Below are 19,140 nucleotides of genomic sequence, written 5' to 3'. Positions count from 1 at the left end.
CTCTCAATAGCTACTTTAAAGCAGCCTTTAAGGTGGTGGGAGGGGCAGTACAGGGCTGAATACAGGTGGTCCTTGGGTTACAACTTACAGTGATCCCTCTCTACTTCGCGCTTCAAACTTCGCGCCCTCATTCCATTGCAGATTTTTTTCAATTTAGAAAAAAAAAAATAATACAGATGAACTGTCGCGAGCCGATCACAGTCGCACTCTCGCTCCCTCCCTCCCTCTCCCTGCTCTTTGTTCGTCAGCCCGTGCATTGGAGTTGCTTATTAAAGTTAACGATGTTGACAGATGTCTGGGTCTGATCTCGCCAGACCCCTACATTCAAAGCCCTGCATACGTCAATCATCGTTTACCTTATTAAACAGTTGCTGTGGCAACTCAATGTGTGTAAGTGAGCAGTTTGAGTGGACTCACTCAGTGAAACATTTAATAAAAGCAAGCATTTTTCGACTGCAGTACTTTATTCTTGATTAACTCATTCACTCCCAGCCGTTTTCACCGGTGCAACCTCCTTTGCTCCCGGCTGTTTTACTGGATTTTGACTGATTTTGCAAGGCCCACAGAAAATTCTGTTCTATTGCTACATAAACATGGAACCCACCAAAAGAAATATTAGACTCTCTTCTTTCAGAATAAAAAAATTTTTCATATCTTTCTCCATTCTTTAGAAATCAGCATTAGAAAATAGCTTAGTTTGAGCAATTTTCCAATTTCTGATGAAAAAACAGAGAAGTTGAGCTTTTTGTAAACGCATACATTTCAAACATAACTTTCACTTTAACTGCTATTTTTTGCTTTAGTTACATCCCAAATATCTGAATAATGTTTTCCTTTTACAAAATAACATAAACAACAAGGCAAATAGAGCTTTTGATAGCAAAGTAACAATGTTTTTACACATAACTAACTGAGAGATGACGGTGTTGTGGCTGCGACAGCCGGGGTAAACTTTTCCCTCATTGCCGCCTGTCTCATAAAGGTGGATTTTTTTTTTTTTGAGTCTTTCTTTTGTGGTGACCACCTTGTGGCGGAGTTCACCTGGGGAACTTGTGTCTCTGGGAGGGAACTGGTTTGGCCGTGCGTGTTTCCTGCTGAGTGCGGGGGACACGAGCGGCTGAGCACGGCGGCGCGGGCTCTGCTCGGCAAGCAACACGGATTCAACAGCATCGTCCGCTGCACTAAGGGTCCAGTTCGTTCTGGTCAGTCGTCCAGCGCCTGGCATCCCGGGCATCCTCCCGGTTGTTCTGCTCGGTCGTCCGCCGCCTGGCATCCTGGACGTCCATTTGGTCATCTACCGCCGGCGCACCAGCCGTTTGTTCCTTTGAATCGGGTTGGCGGTCTTACCAAATGCGCTACTGCCCTCCAGTGGCCAGTTTTATTGCTTTAAAATGTATCTTCAGCATTGTGCTTTGGAGCTAAGTTCAATCAGAACCTAGAGATGTCTCTTGTGAAAAAAAAAAACCCGTAACAGACGTATTTATACGTCTTCGGGACACTGAAACAATTAAAAATAGAAAGTATTTATAGGTTTTTGGGAGCAAATGAGTTAAAAAGTAATTAGGTTGGACAGTAGCATGTTTAAAACATCATAATTATTACATTTGAACTGCTTAAAAAAACATTCATTAATATATACTGTATATATATATATATTTATATATACATTTTTTAAAATTATACATGTCTTAAACGTATCTCTTTCCAATGCTAAATCCAAATAAATACATTGAACACAATTTTTTTTTGGGGGGGGGGTGCGCTACTTAGTGTTTTTTTACGTATCGCGGCGGCTTCTGTTCCGCATTGACCGCAAAAAACGAGGGATCACTGTACTCGACTTACGCGATTTTGACTTTATGACGCTCGAGTCTCGTCCACCATTTTGTCTCCAGTTGTTGTTTTTTTCGCACAAAAAGTACCTTATCGTACCTCACAGTATCTTATTTTTTACTTTAGTTTATTAATATTACGTGTTCTTTCCTCACTAAACATGAAGTTGTTCAGCTTTACAGATAGCATACAAAGCAATTGTGCTTTTTGAAACGTTTTACTTCCTTCACTTTTGACAATTTGTAAAGCTGTAACACACATATGTACACTTATGTTCAAAACGGCACGCATTATAATAATAAAACACTCTAAACAAAACAATTGGTGCTTAAACATCCATCTAGCCTGATCAATATTTAAATTTAATAGATTAAATTAGCCTAATTTGCCTAACAAAAGTCCACTATCTTAAATGCTAGTAATGCTAATGTATTTACAATTCTCATAGTAAATCGCTCACACATAACTTAATTACAAATGCATACACAAATATGTTTTAGCTGAAACAACTTACAGCCTTGAAGGTCAAACCAGAGCGCAGCTATCATTTATCTGTGTTAGACGAGTGAGTTTGCTTCTCAATCATACAAAGCGACAGTCCGGCCAGACCTAACGCTGCCACAGCGTATCCTCCATTATTAAACAAAATATTTTTTGGATAGTTATTTGGAGATTTACTTAAAGGTTTAATTCTGATTTAGGCGAAAATCCGGGTTACCTCGCCAGCGTAGGAACGAAACTTGTTTGTAACCCGGGGACTACATGTACATCAATAATTAGACCACAACTATGCTCTTTAATTAGATTATGTTTCCCCTCCAAATAGAATATTTCAAAAAAATAATACATATACTGAGATATATTTCAAATAAGAAACTGATTTTGTTTCAGCCGTTATACAGTATTTGACTAAACCTGATTCAGGGCAGTCCCGGATAAAAGAATGTTAATTTTCAAAAGGGGTGAAGAAAATCAAAATACAATAAAATAGATGCAAAAATGCAACTGTTGTGGTGTGTGTAAATAATTCAGACGTAAGCAATGCAGTCTCCCAAACAAGGGCACAGACATGTCATAAACGTGCGTACTAAAAAATACACACACACAAAATAAACTATTAAACAACTGTTGTAATGGATATAGTTTTACAAGTAGATTGTGAAGTAAAAATTAGTTTACAAAAAATAACATGTGACAGCATGATAACAATTTAACAATAAATGCTTTTAGGCTGTCAAACAACAGAACTAGCTAGCCTTGAGTACACTGTGGCCCAATAGTTCAATTGTACTTATCAAGTGTACTGCATGTGGTTACCGTTATTGATTTGGACGAATGCACGTCGCACACGTGACAAACAGACACTAGATTATAGTATGCCTCTGCTACTATGGCTGAAGATGAATTGCACAGGACTCACATAGTGCATTCAATATGCACCCGATTATGTACAACAAAAAGTTCATCGTTACATAAGAAGGGTCAGTGGCTGTCTATACACACGTGCTTGGCCCTGGTCTGAGAGGAGCTAGCTGACTGCTGAATTATGCGGCGTTGTGAATAAGACTTGGGCACGTGGCTGCCTTTAGCAACACTTAAAACATAAAAAGGGCACATACATAAGCGGATTTTATGGGGGGGCAGGGGGGCCAGGCCCCCACGGTGTCTGAAAAGTGTCATTGCAAGTAATTGACTTTCCTATATATGTAAAAGTTGAAAAGCAATAAAACTGCAACAAAAATGAATGAAATGAACAAAAATATATATTTTTATAATGTGTCAAAATTATTTTTCGAGCACCTTAGATGGTAATTTGCTTTGCATATAATTTTTAAAAAATTTGGGGGGGAAAAAAATATTTTAAAAAATAACTTATTTCTTTGACTGAAAATATTTTTTTTGATTGAAGCAACTTTTTTGGGGGGGATTGAATGAGTTAGACAAAAAATGTCCTAATCATAATATGGCGCAAACACAAAAAGGATTGCTTCACTCAAAAATAACTTTCAATGAAAAATTAAGTTTTCAAATGCAAATTTGCCCTCTAGTGGAAAAAACATATTTGCTATCATGAAATTAAATGGGGCATATCTCCGGTTTTCCGTGGTAAATCGGTGCCAAGTAAAAACTGGAAGTGAGGTTACAAGCCACGCTTTCGAGTCACGTTGACGGAAGCGCTCTATGTCAAATACTAAAGTTTTATGGTTCTTTAAAGTCGCCGCGTGATTGAACAGGCTGGCGCGATCACAGAACGGCAAGCTTGCATCTGATTGGGATAATGGAGTCATGTGTTTCTTGCTGCTACGTCTCATTGGTGAAACTGGTAGAGCCACTGTTGCCATCTCTGGCAAAAAACACAAAGTAAAAAATAATATGTAATATCATGAAGGAAAATGTAACAACCAGTGTAGCCCAAAGTAGCAGATTTAGAATAACGTTTCTTCTTCACAAATTTACTCAAGTAAAAGTAAAAAGTATGGCTCAGTAAAACTACTACTACAAGTAATTTTTTCTCAAAAGGTTCATCAAGTAAATGTAATGGAGTAAATGTAATGTGTGACTGCCAACCTTTGCTGGTCATTGGTCATCAATCGAAAAGAATAAATTCTAGATTCCAATTTGAAATACCATAGTTGGAAAACATGCATACTACTGTAGATGCATACATTATGGAAACACAGTCTACAGACATGTTTATCATTCTCCCTTTCTATTGGAATTCTCTTTTGATTGACATTAAAGATTAAGCAGGGAAACCAATGTCACAGCCCCTTTAGCCTATCACCCACCCTCTCCTTTGATTAACATTCATGATAGCAAGTCAGCTCGTCTTTGGATGAGTCACAATAGATAAACATTTCTGTCCCGTTCAGTCCATTATCAAGCTTGTACTTTGTTTTGATAATTTGGTTCTGCATTGATAAAAATTCAGCTATTACTACAAATTATTCTAACAAACTATTAGATAGATTAGAAATCTAGTCCACTGCTTTGGTAACTTAACTACAGTGGAGCAAATAAGTATTTATTTAACCACTAATTGCGCAAGTTCTCCACTTGAAAATATTAGAGAGGCCTGTAATTGTCAACATGGGTAAACCTCAACCATGAGAGACAGAATGTGGGGAAAAAAACCCAGAAAATCACATTGTTTGATTTTTACAGAATTTTTTTGCATATCATGGTGGAAAATAAGTATTTGGTCAATCCCAAAAGTTCATCTCAATACTTTGTTATGTACCCTTTGTTGGCAATAACGGAAGGCAAACGTTTTCTGTAACTCTTCAAAAGCTTTTCGCACACTGTTGCTGGTATTTTGGCCCATTCCTCCATGCAGATCTCCTCTAGAGCAGTGATGTTTTGGGACTGTCGTTGGGCAAGACGGACTTTCAACTCCCTCCACAGATTTTCTATGGGGTTGAGATCTGGAGACTGGCTAGGCCACTTCAGGACCTTGAAATGCTTCTTACGAAGCCACTCCTTTGCTGCCCTGGCTGTGTGTTTGGGATCATTGTCACGCTGAAGGACCCAGCCACGTCTCATCTTCAATGCCCTTGCTGATGGAAGGAGATTTTCACTCAAAATCTCTCGATACACGGCCCCATTCATTCTTTCCTTTACACAGATCAGTCGTCCTGGTCCCTTTGCAGAAAAACAGCCCCAAAGCATGATGTTTCCACTCCCATGCTTCACAGTGGGTATGGTGTTCTTCGGATGCAATTCAGTATTCTTTCTCCTCCAAACACGAGAACCTGTGTTTCTACATAAAAGTTCTATTTTGGTTTCATCTGACCATAACACATTCTCCCAGTCCTCTTCTGGATCATCCAAACGCTCTCTAGCGAACGGCAGACGGGCCTGGACGTGTACTTTCTTCAGCAGGGGAACACGTCTGGCAGTGCAGGATTTGAGTCCCTGGCGGCGCATTGTGTTACTGATAGTAGGCTTTGTTACTGTGGTCCCAGCTCTCTGTAGGTCATTCACTTGGTCCCCCCGTGTGGTTCTGGGATTTTTGCTCACCGTTCTTGTTATCATTTTGACGCCACGGGGTGAGATCTTGCATGGAGCCCCAAATCGAGGGAGATTATCAGTGGTCTTGTATGTCTTCCATTTTCTAATAATTGCTCTCACAGTTGATTTTTTTTACACCAAGCATTTTACCTATTGCAGATTCAGTCTTCCCAGCCTGGTGCAGGTCTACAATTTTGTCTCCTGTGTCCTTCGACAGCTCTTTGGTCTTGGGCATAGTGGAGTTTGGAGTGTGACTGACTGAGATTGTGGACAGGTGTCTTTTATACCGATAATGAGTTAAAATAGGTGCCATTAATACAGGTAACGAGTGGAGCCTCGTTAGACCTCGTTTGAAGAAGTTAGACCTCTTTGACAGCCAGAAATCTTGCTTGTTTGTAGGTGACCAAAATACTTATTTTCCACTCTAATTTTGAAATAAATTCTTTAAAAATCAAACAATGCGATTTTCTGTTTTTTTTTTTCCACATTCTGTCTCTCATGGTTGAGGTTTTCCCATGTTGACAATTACAGGCCTCTCTAATCTTTTCCAGTAGGAGAACTTGCACAATTGGTGGTTGACTAAATACTTATTTGCCCCACTGTATATGTTTTTGCTTGTAATATCATAACTTGGGCATGCATTTTTTCTCCAGCTCCCTACTGAATTTCAGGAGCGATTGACTATGCACATGGAAGAATCTCCGCTCTGCCACACATACTCGGACTCGGTGTCAGCCTCATTCATCGGACAGGTGCTCGAGAAGCCAGATGAGGCGTGCAGCAGCAGCCAAGCCTCGCGCTCCCCCAGCCCTCACACTCCGGAACACAATTTTGTTCTAGAGACCTTGGCCCAAGGCGGGCGCCTGGGTCTGCGCGCAGCCTACAAGTCTGATCTGTACAGCAGTGACACAGCCCTTTACTGCCCCGACGACCGGCACCGGGAGCGTAGACCCAGCATGGACCTTCACGGCCAGAGGAAGCTTCTTTATGAACCTCAGAATTCTACTGACAGCAACCCAGAAGAGTGCTCTGTTGGCTTAAGACCGGGTTTCACCCAGGAGCACTTCGCTGATTTCCCCCCCATGGGTGTGGGCTCTAGCTCCTATTCCAGCTTTAGCGGAGGTGGTTCCGAAGACAAAGCCAACGACCCACCGAGCAGCGCAGCTTCCTCTCCGCACCATCATACACTCTACATGGACTGGAGGGACGCCGGAGACTACGAGAGGAAGAGCGACTCATCCTGGGAGAGGGATAGTCCTAGAGGTTTCGGTAACAATCATCCTTTCCAGCAGACGGAGATGATCCACCAGCAGAACAGCAGCTCACCAGTGTACAGCCGTACCATGTCCTCTTGTTTTAGCGAGCCTTACGAGCCCCTGCCTCCATCGTCCTCTCCGAGTGTCGCCTATGGAGACAGCCGCCGAGGAAGCGCCCTGGCACCCGATGAGGAGGAGCCGATTGGAAGATGGCGCCAGCTCAGCGCCGAGGACTTGAGCTCACACTCCTACCGCAGTCCCGGACGTGCTTCGCCGTACAGCTTCTCTGAGCAGCACTTCTCCGTAAGACCGGCAAAGATCCGCCTGGGACCGCTCTACAGCAGTTTCCAGGAAGGGGCCGACTACTACCACCAGGAAGGAGCCGGCATCATGCCGGATCCTGGGTGGGTGGCAACCAGTCCAGAGTGCAGCCCGGTGCTCCGCCACGCTCACAGCCAAGCTCACTTATACGAGGACAGCCAAGGTTCCGAGCACAGCCTTTACCACTCGGGCAACTCTAAAGACCGAGAGGGCAATGAGGCATCTGGAGGCCAAAGTGTTGATTACGGGGAACAAAGCCCCAACAGTTCCACTGAATCCCTTAACCACCGCTCCTTGGAGATGGCGGCAGACCTTCAGCACTACCAAGCGGAGATGCACAACCTTTCCGGCCAGGTAAGCCCGTCGTCACCGCCCCCGGCTCCGCCCCCTCCACCGCCCTACCACCAAAAATTTGGCTCTCTGGGACTTTCCCGGAAAGACAGCTTGACCAAGGCTCAGCTATATGGAACACTCCTCAACTGAATGACCTTGCAGAACAACTGGAATAGAAGCCACAGAACTGTGTGTTGTGAACATGTGATTGGTGATTACAGAAAAGTATACCAGTGAGAGGCCTCAGTGCGTTAGTAAGATTGTGTATGGTGGTGTCTTGACTTATGAGTATACAGAGAGTTTTTCAAGTTATGAGGTATCAACGGTCGATTTGTGTTTTTCTTTCAAAATTCGAATTGATGTTATGTACTTTACAAGTAAAATGACTTGCAAGCTTGTTTACGAAACAACACTAAAGTCAAGGTACCACTGTATGTATTATTATATACTCATAACTGGAAAATAACATATTTTTGTTTGTAGCTATCCAAATACCACATTTTAGTAAACATGGAACTTGTACATACATGCATTTAAAAAAGCCAAGACTATTCTTAAAATAACATGCATTCTCTAATTTGATGCCTGTATAAACTGCATTTGCCTATTATGGCATTCTCAGCTAATTAATAACAGATAGTGACAAATTATTGACGTTTTCCATTTTCTGATTGAATCTGACAGTATCGGTTAGTGTTTTATATTGTTATTGATGGAATGTTTTGAAATGTAAACATGTCGCAGCAGTTTGTATCAATTCTTCTCTTCATATAACTGACACAAAATTCCTGCAATGCCTCCTTTTTCCCTTTCTACCTCAGATTTGGACACCCGTGCCCCCGTCAAAACAATATAATATAGATATGTTCCTTTTATTAATTGCGCATGTTAATATATTTTTGGTTGTTTCGTTAATTCAATAAAAGCACAAAGTATGCAAACGATCCTTGATTTTTTTAAAGAGGGCCTTTCGAAGTGTGTTGTGTGGTGAGTCTTCATCAATAATTTAGGACAGTGTTTTTCAAGCTTTTCTGAATCACGGCATGTTTTTACATTGAAAAAAATCTCGCGGCACACCACTAACCAAAAAATGTTCCAAAACTGCGTTCTGTACAGTTTCATTATGAAATAATTTCTCAATACTCACACTTCCTCAGTATGAAATTTAAGCCTGTTCAGATGAACACAAAGCCAATATCCTGGCAGGAATTGAACACACACGAAGCTCTTCTTCAACAGCTCTCAGTCTCTCTCTGTTTTGATTTTTAATAGCAGTTCGGCTTAAAAAGCTCAAAATGATCAGACGGGGGCTTTAGCAGTATCTTTAAGCGCATGATGGCTGAGCATCTCACTGACAAGGGCTTCGCAGGCAGGTAGTATTCATTTCTCTGCCACAGTATGAGACTTTTTGGATTTAGCAACAAGTTCAGTAACAAGATAACTGAGTTTGAGGGCTTTCTCATTTACCTTTGTAGTGTTTTTTTCACTAAGGCGAACAAAAATAGTCAATCGACTTTCTTTGAAGCGACGGGTGTTTCATTTTGAGATAACATTTAAACTTGCTTGGCACCACAGCGCTGTTGTATAGCTGCTCGTGTCGCGTTCAAGAACTGCTCGGATTTCTAGCCATCAGCAGCATTGCTGTCCTCGACAATGTCGTTAAAACCTTCTACCTACTCCGCCAGAGACGCGGGAAAAAAATGTGATAGTGATCCCTCGCTACTTTGTGCCCTCAGTCCATCGCGGATATTTTTAATAGAAAAAAAAATAAAAATAAATAAATACTAATGAGCTGTCCATAGCCGATCGCGTAGTCTCACTCTCTCTCCCTGCTCTTTGTTCGTCACTGCGGCACTGCACTGAAGTTGCTTATTAAACGTTGTTGACAGCTGTTTGTATTTGATTTTGCCAGGGTCACAAGCTTCAAAAGCAGCGCATGCGTAAATCACTGTTTAACTTGTTAAACAGTTGCTGTGGCAACTTATTGTGAGAGGATTTGAGTAGACTCACTCAATGAAGTGTTGCGAGCACTTCCTTGGAACAGACAGGCTCTGTGTACGCACACGCGGGCAGGGGGATAAGGACGCGCGCGCTGGAATGAATGTGTGTGTGGCGACGTTTGAGGCAGCCAGACGTGTTGTGTTCGTGGCAATAAACGACACGTTAAAAGTGATGCTGAGCAGTTTGTAATTTTCCACGTCACTCCAAGGGTCGAAGCCAAGGTAGATAAGAGAAGCATTTAATAAAGCCAAGCATTACTTTACAAGCAGTACTTTATTCTTGTTCAAGAATAATTTGGTGGGATAGTAACATGTTTAAAACTTATAATTATTACATTTGAAGTGCTTAAAAACCATTTGTTAGAATAATATACACATTATTTCTTCAAAATTATACTATAAAGTGAAAAAACATGTCTTATATGTAACCCTTTCCAATGCTAAATCTGAATAAATACATTGAACACACGCACAAAAAAATTTTGGGGGGTTGCGCTACTTTGCGGTTGGATAATTTGTCACTGCACACCTGACTATCTCTCAATGATTTAGGACATATTTTCCACTGTGCCTCCAGTACAACAGAGCTGTGTCCCAATAATTTTGTTTCAGCTCATCCTCCAACTTACCTTTTAAAGTTCATTCTATTGTTCTGCTTCTGCCGATACAGCACGTAGTTGGGACAAATAGAGGGCAAATTACAAACACGATACATTTTTTTGTCACTTCTTTATTGTCACAGCAAAAAAAGCACATTTAGTGGTACAACAATGGTTTACATTCATCACATTTCTCTAGGGAAGCAATGTCACCTCTTACTTGAAGGAAAAACGGCAACTTAGCCTGTTGTTGATGAATTGAAATTTGGTTCATAATAAGGTGCATTGGCCTCGAAACTCACCCCTCTTCCCGTTTCCTCCTCCTCAGTGTCTGTGAGGCATCTTCATAAGCAGTGTGAGATGATGAGATACTCAAATTGGCCTTTCTTTTGTTATGTCCACTACTTTTACAAGACTGTACAATCAGTCCTCGAGTCCGACCATCCTCCTGCTCACATCCCACAGCTTCTTAGCTGCTTGTCTATCTGTAGCCTTCCCCAGCAGCTCCTCTTCCTCGCAGTTAGCGAAGCATTTCCCCGACACTCCCTCCACTTCTGGGGAGCAAGCCAGGTAGAGAGGGGTCTGGGCACCCTCCAACGGACTCTTGAAGAACAGCAATGATGCCAGGTAGAAGAGTGGCTTTGCCAAGACGGGAATGTGAATGTGTCGGCCCAGTCTGGTCCTCACGATTCCAGGTGTGAGTGCGTTGACAGTCACCCCTGAACCCTCGAGGTGGTGTGCTAGTTCAAGGGTGAACAGCAGGTTGGCTAGCTTACTCTGACTGTAGCAGAATGCCTTGTTGTATTTTGTCTCGCTGTTCAGGTCATCAAAGTTGACGTGGCCATACTTGTAGAGTTTGGAGGACACCACCACCACACGGCTGGGGGCGGAGCGCTTGAGGAGGTCGAGCAGCAGGTGTGTGAGCAGGAAGTGACCCAGATGATTGACGCCGAGCTGCATCTCAAAGCCATCCTCCGTCTTGGAGTAGGGACATTGGTACACACCCGCGTTGTTGACAAGGACGTCGATCTTGGGTTCCTCCTGGTGTTTCAAAAACAAATGTATTTTCATGGAAAATTCATTTTTGAAAAGCAACATTTGAACCTTTAACATTCAGTGAGCAAGATAAAAGATGGCAAAATCGAGAGAATCCAGTCTTACATCTTGACATGTGCCGTTTACCTGTATCAAGGTATAACGTGGTATGAAGACGTCAAGGTTTTAAAAGCGCAAACATTTTCCGTCATACCGTCCCTAAGGTATTAGCAAACGCGATGATGATGATGATAGTTGGCTCGGAGCATTAGCATAGCATTAGCGTTCTCGTTAGCATTAGCTTTTACCGTGGCGAGCATCATCTTAAATCCTCGGGCAATATATTTTTTTACATACAGTATGTGGCGTCCAGGTGAGTACAATTAATTATAGCCGAAACGAATACTCGAGCAACTCGAGTAACTCCAGTTTAAAAGCTGATCCGAGTAATTTTATTTACCTCGAGGAATCGTTTAATTTTGCCAGCTCTAAGCATCACGTTTTGCCCGGACTACTTTTAATGCGGGACAACGCGCTGATGTCACGTGCGTGGAGGAAGAAGCAATAAAAAAAAAAAAACTTTCTGCAGCTGACAGCCACTACAAACTACGCCGTCGTTGCTAAAAATTAGCCCGCATGATGCGGTGGTAGCAGGTAGCATCTGATGCGTCTCATAGATATCACATGTATGTTGAACTAGATGCGAAATGACAGAGTCAGCGGTGTTAGTAAACAGCCGCCATCTTAAAGCAGTACACTTCTCAGCGCTAATAAGATTAACGTTACTGTCACTCGCTCACGTTAGCCCTGCGAAGGGCTAGGTTTGTATTAAGACCACTGTCGATGCGTGGCTAACGTGTCTCTCATACAGGCTTTATTTAATCTGTGAAACATAGCGCTGTAGAGTGATGAGGGTGTAAAATGAAAATATGATAAAGCTAACTGTCAATTTTAGCTCAGTAGTCATTGCTGGATAAAACACCCCGTAGCACTGGCCACTAATGTGCTCCAATACAGCAGGTATCATACTGTAACGTTGACAAAGAGTCACCCGCTTCGTTAGGTTGCAATTATTTCTTTTTTGGTAACTCGTGGAACGACAACAACAACAGGAAGGCACGTCTCCCGCTCTCCCGCACTTCCCTCACCCCAGAACGTCACGTGGTGCATTCAGGAAATCATGCAAATATCCCCGCCATATAATAACCTAATATGTTACAATACATTTATTTTGAACACTGCAAAAACTCAAAATCCTATCAGGACTTACAGTTTAGACTAACTTAAAACTTAACTAGAACTTAAAAATGGCTTGACACCAGGGGTCGCGTTAACCGGATATTTTCCGTCGTTGACCGTTTTTTTAAAACGGTGACGGAAAAAACTGAAGTCCGTCCGTCATTTTGACAGGTTGCAATTCACACCCCAGACCACAGGGTGGCGAGTTAGCATATTAATTAGTTATTGTCTCTCTTAATGCATGACGTCGTTGGCTCTTCTGTCAGAATATTGTAGCGTCACCGGGGTCTGGCGGCGGCACCGTGATTGACACATCAACGCGAGGTTCTTATTGGTGCACCCGGTGTGCCAGCGCGTCATCCAATTGATGGACAAGATTGCCGCCTGTGTATAGACCCCAATCACATGACGTCAAAACTCCGCCCCCCTGACCGGAGCCGCCATATTGTGTCAGCTCGTCATGTTTACACATTACCGCTACGTACATGCCTCCTATTACGGCGTGTTTTTCTGCTCGTTAATATTAATAATCAAAATGGTGAAGGCGTGTGTGGCGGTTGGTTGCTGTAACAGAGAAAATAGACGGAGAGACTTGAAGCTCTACCGTATTCTGAGAGACCCGAAGATGAGAGCGAGATGGACTGCTGTAATTCGACAAGAAATCTGGGCACCAAACGATCACCACAGACTATGTAGTAGTCTTTTTATATCTGGTAAGATGCATTTAATATATATTTAGAAGATTTTGGGCTGACAACCACAATTAAGATCATTGTGTGACGTTGGTGATTGGGGTCTATATCGTTGCCTCTTTTTCTTTGGGGGCGGAGTTGTTGGCGGTAAGCAGAGTAAAAAGGGAAAAAAATACCACGACTTCCGTGTCTAATTTTTCGCCGCCAAGCAAGCGTTACAATATTAATTAAAAATGAATGAATACTAAATACTATTGAATATGTCATCATTATCATTTTAAAAATTTAAGTGACGGGTAAAAATAGACTATGACCGGATTTTTATGACCCTGTCAGTCAAAATGACAGACAACGAAAATGTCTAGCGCAACCTCTGCTTGACACAAATGGAAATTCAATTGAAACACGTGGGAAAAACAACTAACTTTTAAGTTATGTGTGTTATCAAGCGTAACTGCATTTTTAGGTAAGAAATATATATATTTTTTATAAGATCTAAAAGTTTTTAGAGTGAAAGCAGTGAATTGGTCTTTTAAATTTTTTTTTTTTTTATTCTAGTCACATCTGAGAGGCAATTGTTGGCCGTTTTCAACAATGTACATCGAAAATAAAGACATTGATTGACTGAAAATGGTTCAATATTAAATGAAATGTCTTTTTTTCCTCATGTATATTTATAATTGATCTTTACCTAAAAAATGTTCTATCCGATTACTCGATTAATCGATAGGATTTTCAGTCGATTACTCGATTACTAAAATATTCGATAGCTGCAGCCCTACAATTAATTGAAAATAATGTGCTGTTTTCCTGCTGAGTGTGCATTATCATCACCAAGTTAGCGTTGCCTTGTAGATGCTACAATATACATACAGTATTTATATATATATATATTTTTTTTATCATTACCAAAATTAGTCACTTGCCCTAAACTTTTCTTGAAGGACGTATCCATGAACCTTGTATGTACCAAGTAACTTGCAACTGTAGCCATTTTTTACCTGTTGTTCTACTGTATTAAAAAAAAATAGACTGAAAAGACAACTATTATAATAATTATATTAATGATTAATTATTAGTCTTCGTTTGCTTTATGTGAAGTTTTGTGCTTGTACACTACGTTCACTTACTGTACATCCTGGTCATCACCTGGGGGCAAAGCCCCCTTGTTCTTCAAACCTAGTGACGCCCCTGTCTGATGGTAATAATGTTGAGCTGTGGCTGTGGGTTTAGGCTCACCTAAAGGGCTGAACTTATTATTATTATTATTTTTTTTAAATTGTTTAGAATATTTGTATTTATTTAACTTAACATTATACCTATGTTCCAATTTGCTAATATGTTTCAAAATTAAAAATCATGTTCAATTGTTGTTTTTTTTAAAGTCAGATATCTCAAAGTAACACTTGTATGCTGTAATTTCAATGCCGTGAAATTTTAGCTTAAGGTTATAATACCGTTTTATCAGGACCCTGGACAGTTCAAACGAAATGTAGGATAACTGAAAACTAATAAACCATAAATACGTGGATTTTGTTTACCTCCTGAATCTCTTGACAAAATTTACGGACCGATGTGAGCGATGCAAGGTCCAGCTGTTTGACGACCACCTCCCCGGACTCGGTTCTCGAATGTCCCTGGATGTCCCGGGCCGCTTCGGCGGCGCTCTTCTGGTCCCGACAGGCCATGATGACCCGAGCCTGAAGCTTCAGCAGCTCCCCGGCTAGAGCCTTCCCGATGCCGCTGTTAGCTCCGGTCACGATGACTGTTTTTCCACGCATTAGGCCTGCGGGGTACTGGAGCAGCTTGACCGCATTTTGCCGGGGAAACAAGCGGCGCATGACGAGCAGAACACCGCCACCGACTACGGCCGCGACGATGATAGCAGTCGCCATGGAAGCGTCAAGAATGTCAGGTTGTGTTTTGAAGTTACAAAATTCACCCGGAAGTAAACGAAAACGGAAGCAATTACTTGCTAGTAAATGAATACAAAAATAAATCCACTAAGATAGAAAAATCACTCAACTCATAGTTTAATAATCCTCTACACTCAGTAGTAATGAAGTTGTAATGCGTGTATTTAGAATGGGGGAAAAATGGCATCAGTTTCTTGTGTTGCTAGTCATTAGCTCATTGCTAACAGCTACACTTCGAATTTGTTTTCAGGCAGGGCAATTAAGATTTGGAGCGATGCTGCCTCCTATTGACCATTCAAGCTAATTGCTGATGTAACTTTTATACAACATGTTCATTTAAATATGGGCAAGTAATATTACTGCCTTCAAATAAATAGAAATGATTTAAATAAAGTTTGTAGTTGATGTTTAAGCCATTCTTAGTAAATTGACTGATAACTGGATTGGTTTTAAAATGCGTGATGCATTTAAACAAATTATTAATGTGTAATGTAAGATATTAAGCTTGTTATTAACTATCTACTACTTTTTGTTGATTGACAGGAAAGATCTAGTTGGATATCATCCCCTACTGCCAACCTTCGTTACTGCGAAGCTGGGAATTTAAACGTCTTGTCTTTACGAATGTTTAACTGAAACTATCGAAGACTAATATGAAAAGGAACATTCATCAACTTGAACATTTTTTTTTTATTCCTCTGGACTAATTTACATACACGATTTTTACTTAAATTGGTCAGGAAATATAATAATGATAATAAAAATAATAATACATTTTATTAGAAGGCGCCTTTCTGGCGCTCAAGGTCGCCGTACAATCATTTTAAAAACATTTAAACAAATTTGAGATTGAAAAACAGTAAAAATAATAAAGTATAGAACATTTAAGGCAGATTTAAAATACTAAAGAGATGTAAAAATTATTAAAAAGAAATACTAATCGATAAAAACAAGTTAAGTAAAAATAAGCAAAGGTACAGCAGACAAACTCAGACTGTTTAACAATTACTGTATGTGTTTTTAATGGACATACCATTTAAAAATTCAATTTGCAGCGTGAAAAACATATGTGGACCAGAGGCCAATGGGTCTCTCTTAGTACTATTAAACTAATGTATTTTAATGTTGGTCATGGTGGTATTTAAAGAGTTAATTTTATTTTTTATTTTTTATTTTTAAATTAGGCTAATGATTTCATTAAGAACCAAGAGCAACAGTTTGGTCTCAGCATTGGTAGGGATGATATAACAGCATAAGCTGCATGTTCACTTTTGCTGGGGCCGGGACATTATTAATAGGACCAAAAGGATTGAGTAAACGGGGGATCAAGGCTACATTTCTCACAAATATGAACCTAATTGATAGGCTAAATGATCAAAGCAAAATAAATCTGTATCGATTTGTACTAACCTTCAAATGTATTGGTTCAGGTGGTACAGCGTTCGATTGAACCTTTGTTTTCAAAAACTACCAAAGAAACATTTTGAAAACTTATAGAATAAATGTTCTGGATTTTATTAGCAAATTTAACCCCTTCAGACCTGCATTTTTCCTGCCGGGCTAAAAAAAAATAATTTCTCGCTGATTTTTGTTCTACTCAAATACCAGAACAAAGTGCATTTTTTTGATCGGGATATTTCATGCTTCTATTGGATATTTTTAATGTGAAAGTTACATTGTTTTTGATAAGAAATGAGCACTTACGTTTGCCTTTTTAAAGTCCTGTTATGTCTCAGCCATTTTCAAAGAGCCTAAAATAGCAAAGAGGGCGTGTTAAACCTCAGTGTTTGATTTCGATGGGTTAAGTTTCATCTAATCATCTCCCAGAAGTGGCAAAAGCAACTAAATTCAGTGTATTTATTGATTTACAGACGCGAACGCATCATGTCCTTCAGTAGGATGCTCAGGTCTGAAGGGGTTAAATTGCAATATTTGAACATAAATTATATTAACATTCACTATAAATACACACTTGTTAATAATCTCCTAACTATCCAGGAATGCAAAAACTAAACATTTTTCTTCAGACCACTCAACATTGTCCAAATAAATAAATTTAACTGGAAAAAAACTTCTTAGTCAGGGTATAACAAAAATAAACAAAAATTGAGCCTTCCTTCAGGTAAAACACGGCTACTTTTGTCCACAAGCACAGTTAAACACAACAACAAAAAATGAAAACTTTTTACCTTGACTATGATTAATAATAATAATAATTTTTATTTCTAGAGCGCTTTTCAAGACACGCAAAGACGCTTTACAAGAATGATGGGAACACAATAGCTCAACAGGAATAACAAAACAATCATCAAATTAGATTAAAAGCAGGATAAGAGTAAATAAAAAGTTTAAGAGGTCAAGATAAAACCAAGATAAGGATCACTGTGGGTAAGAAAGTGTGAACAGTTGTATTTTGAGTGTGGATTTGACAAGTGGGAGGGTAGATATATTGCGAAGATCGAGGGTTAGGGAGTTCCAGAGCTGGGGGGCACAGTGACTTAAAGCTCTGGAACCGAAGGTGGGGAGACGGACACGGTGGACCGAAAGGTGGAGGATAGAGGAGGAGCGAAGTGAACGGGGAGGACAGTTAATACAGAGGAGATTGCGAAGGTAAGGAGGTGCCAGGCCATGGAGTGCTTTAAAGGTAATGACGAGGATCTTGTAATTGATTCTTAGTTTTATTGGGAGCCAGTGAAGTTGACAGAGGATGGGGGTGATGTGTTGTGTGGTGGGGATCCGAGTGATGAGGCGTGCTGCTGAGTTTTGGAGGAGTTGCAGTTTCTGGAGGGACTTATTTGGGAGACCGAAGAGCAGTGAGTTACAGTAATCGACCCGGGAAGTGAGTAGACTACAGACAAGAGTGGAAGCGGTATGGCGGGTGAGAGAAGGGATGATGTATTACCTGAAAGAAATTCAGCAAGGAAAAAGGAGTAAATGTCAGTCTGAACATGATGAAAATAATTCACTTAACATTCGTAGGGTCAAACTCAAATCTATCCTTATAACATATGGGAAGACAATGTAGATTTCATATACAACTGAGCTCATTATAGTATGCAAATAAGGATGCTTAAAAGTTGGTGGGGACAATTTGAGCATCCTGAAAAGTTGATAGTGTTATGTCCCTATGTAAACTTATGCCCTTGTAAAGAAGTATTGTGGGGCAAATAAGTATTTAGTCAACCACTAATTGTGCAAGTTCTCCAATTTGAAAATATTAGAGAGGCCTGTAATTGTCAACATGGGTAAACCTGAACCAAGAGAGACAGAATGTGAAAAAAACAAAACAAACCAAAATCACATTGTTTGATTTTTAAAGAATTCCTTTGCAAATCATGGTGGAAAATAAGTATTTGGTCAATACCAAAAGTTCATCTCAATACTTTGTTATGTACCCTTTGTTGGCAATAACAGAGGCAAAACGTTTTCTGTAACTCTTCACAAGCTTTTCACACACTGTTGCTGGTATTTTGGCCCATTCATCCATGCAGATCTCCTCTAGAGCAGTTATGTTTTGGGGCTGTCATTGGGCAACACGGACTTTCAACTCCCTCCACAGATTTTCTATGGGGTTAAGATCTGGAGACTGGCTAGGCCACTCCAGGACCTTGAAAGGCTTTTTACAAAGCCACTCCTTTGTTGCCCTGGCTGTGTGTTTGGGATCATTGTCATGCTGAAAGACCCAGCCACGTCTCATCTTCAATGCCCTTGCTGATGGAAGGATATTTTCACTCAAAATCTCTTGATACACGGCCCCATTCATTCTTTCCTTTACACAGATCAGTCGTCCTGGTCCTTTTGCAAAAAAACAGCCCAAAGCATGATGTTTCCACCCCCATGCTTCACAGTGGGCATGGTGTTCTTCGGATGCAATTCAGTATTCTTTCTCCTCCCAACACGAGAAC

At 40.6% G+C, this 19,140-nt stretch overlaps 2 protein-coding genes across 6 annotated transcripts in view; one reads left to right on the top strand and one right to left on the bottom strand.

Moving 5' to 3' along the window:
• The window catches only part of si:dkey-174m14.3 (uncharacterized protein LOC563117 homolog), a 70,377-nt gene extending 61,100 nt beyond the window's left edge, over nucleotides 1–9,277 (top strand). For 2 of the 5 annotated variants that reach the window (XM_057823369.1, XM_057823368.1), the window contains one exon: nucleotides 6,498–9,271. In XM_057823369.1, coding sequence (XP_057679352.1) covers nucleotides 6,498–7,904 — 1,407 coding nt within the window. In that variant the 3' untranslated portion in view covers nucleotides 7,905–9,271. Of the gene's footprint in view, nucleotides 1–6,497 lie in introns of all 5 variants that reach the window. The other 3 variants (XM_057823366.1, XM_057823371.1, XM_057823367.1) reach the window with 3 other exon arrangements.
• A 1,174-nt stretch (nucleotides 9,278–10,451) lies between these two features.
• Nucleotides 10,452–15,451, bottom strand: rdh14b (retinol dehydrogenase 14b). Its single transcript, XM_057822906.1, has 2 exons — nucleotides 14,861–15,451; nucleotides 10,452–11,394 (listed from the first exon to the last, which is right to left on the bottom strand). Exons 1-2 carry the CDS (start codon nucleotides 15,212–15,214, stop codon nucleotides 10,777–10,779), a joined length of 972 nt encoding a protein of 323 aa, XP_057678889.1. The 5' UTR covers nucleotides 15,215–15,451; the 3' UTR covers nucleotides 10,452–10,776.
• Nucleotides 15,452–19,140: the final 3,689 nt, after the last annotated feature.

Source organism: Corythoichthys intestinalis, chromosome 19 (assembly GCF_030265065.1).
Source record: "Corythoichthys intestinalis isolate RoL2023-P3 chromosome 19, ASM3026506v1, whole genome shotgun sequence".
Taxonomy (NCBI): Eukaryota; Metazoa; Chordata; class Actinopteri; order Syngnathiformes; family Syngnathidae; genus Corythoichthys; species Corythoichthys intestinalis.
This window is presented reverse-complemented; position numbering and strand designations above follow the sequence as displayed.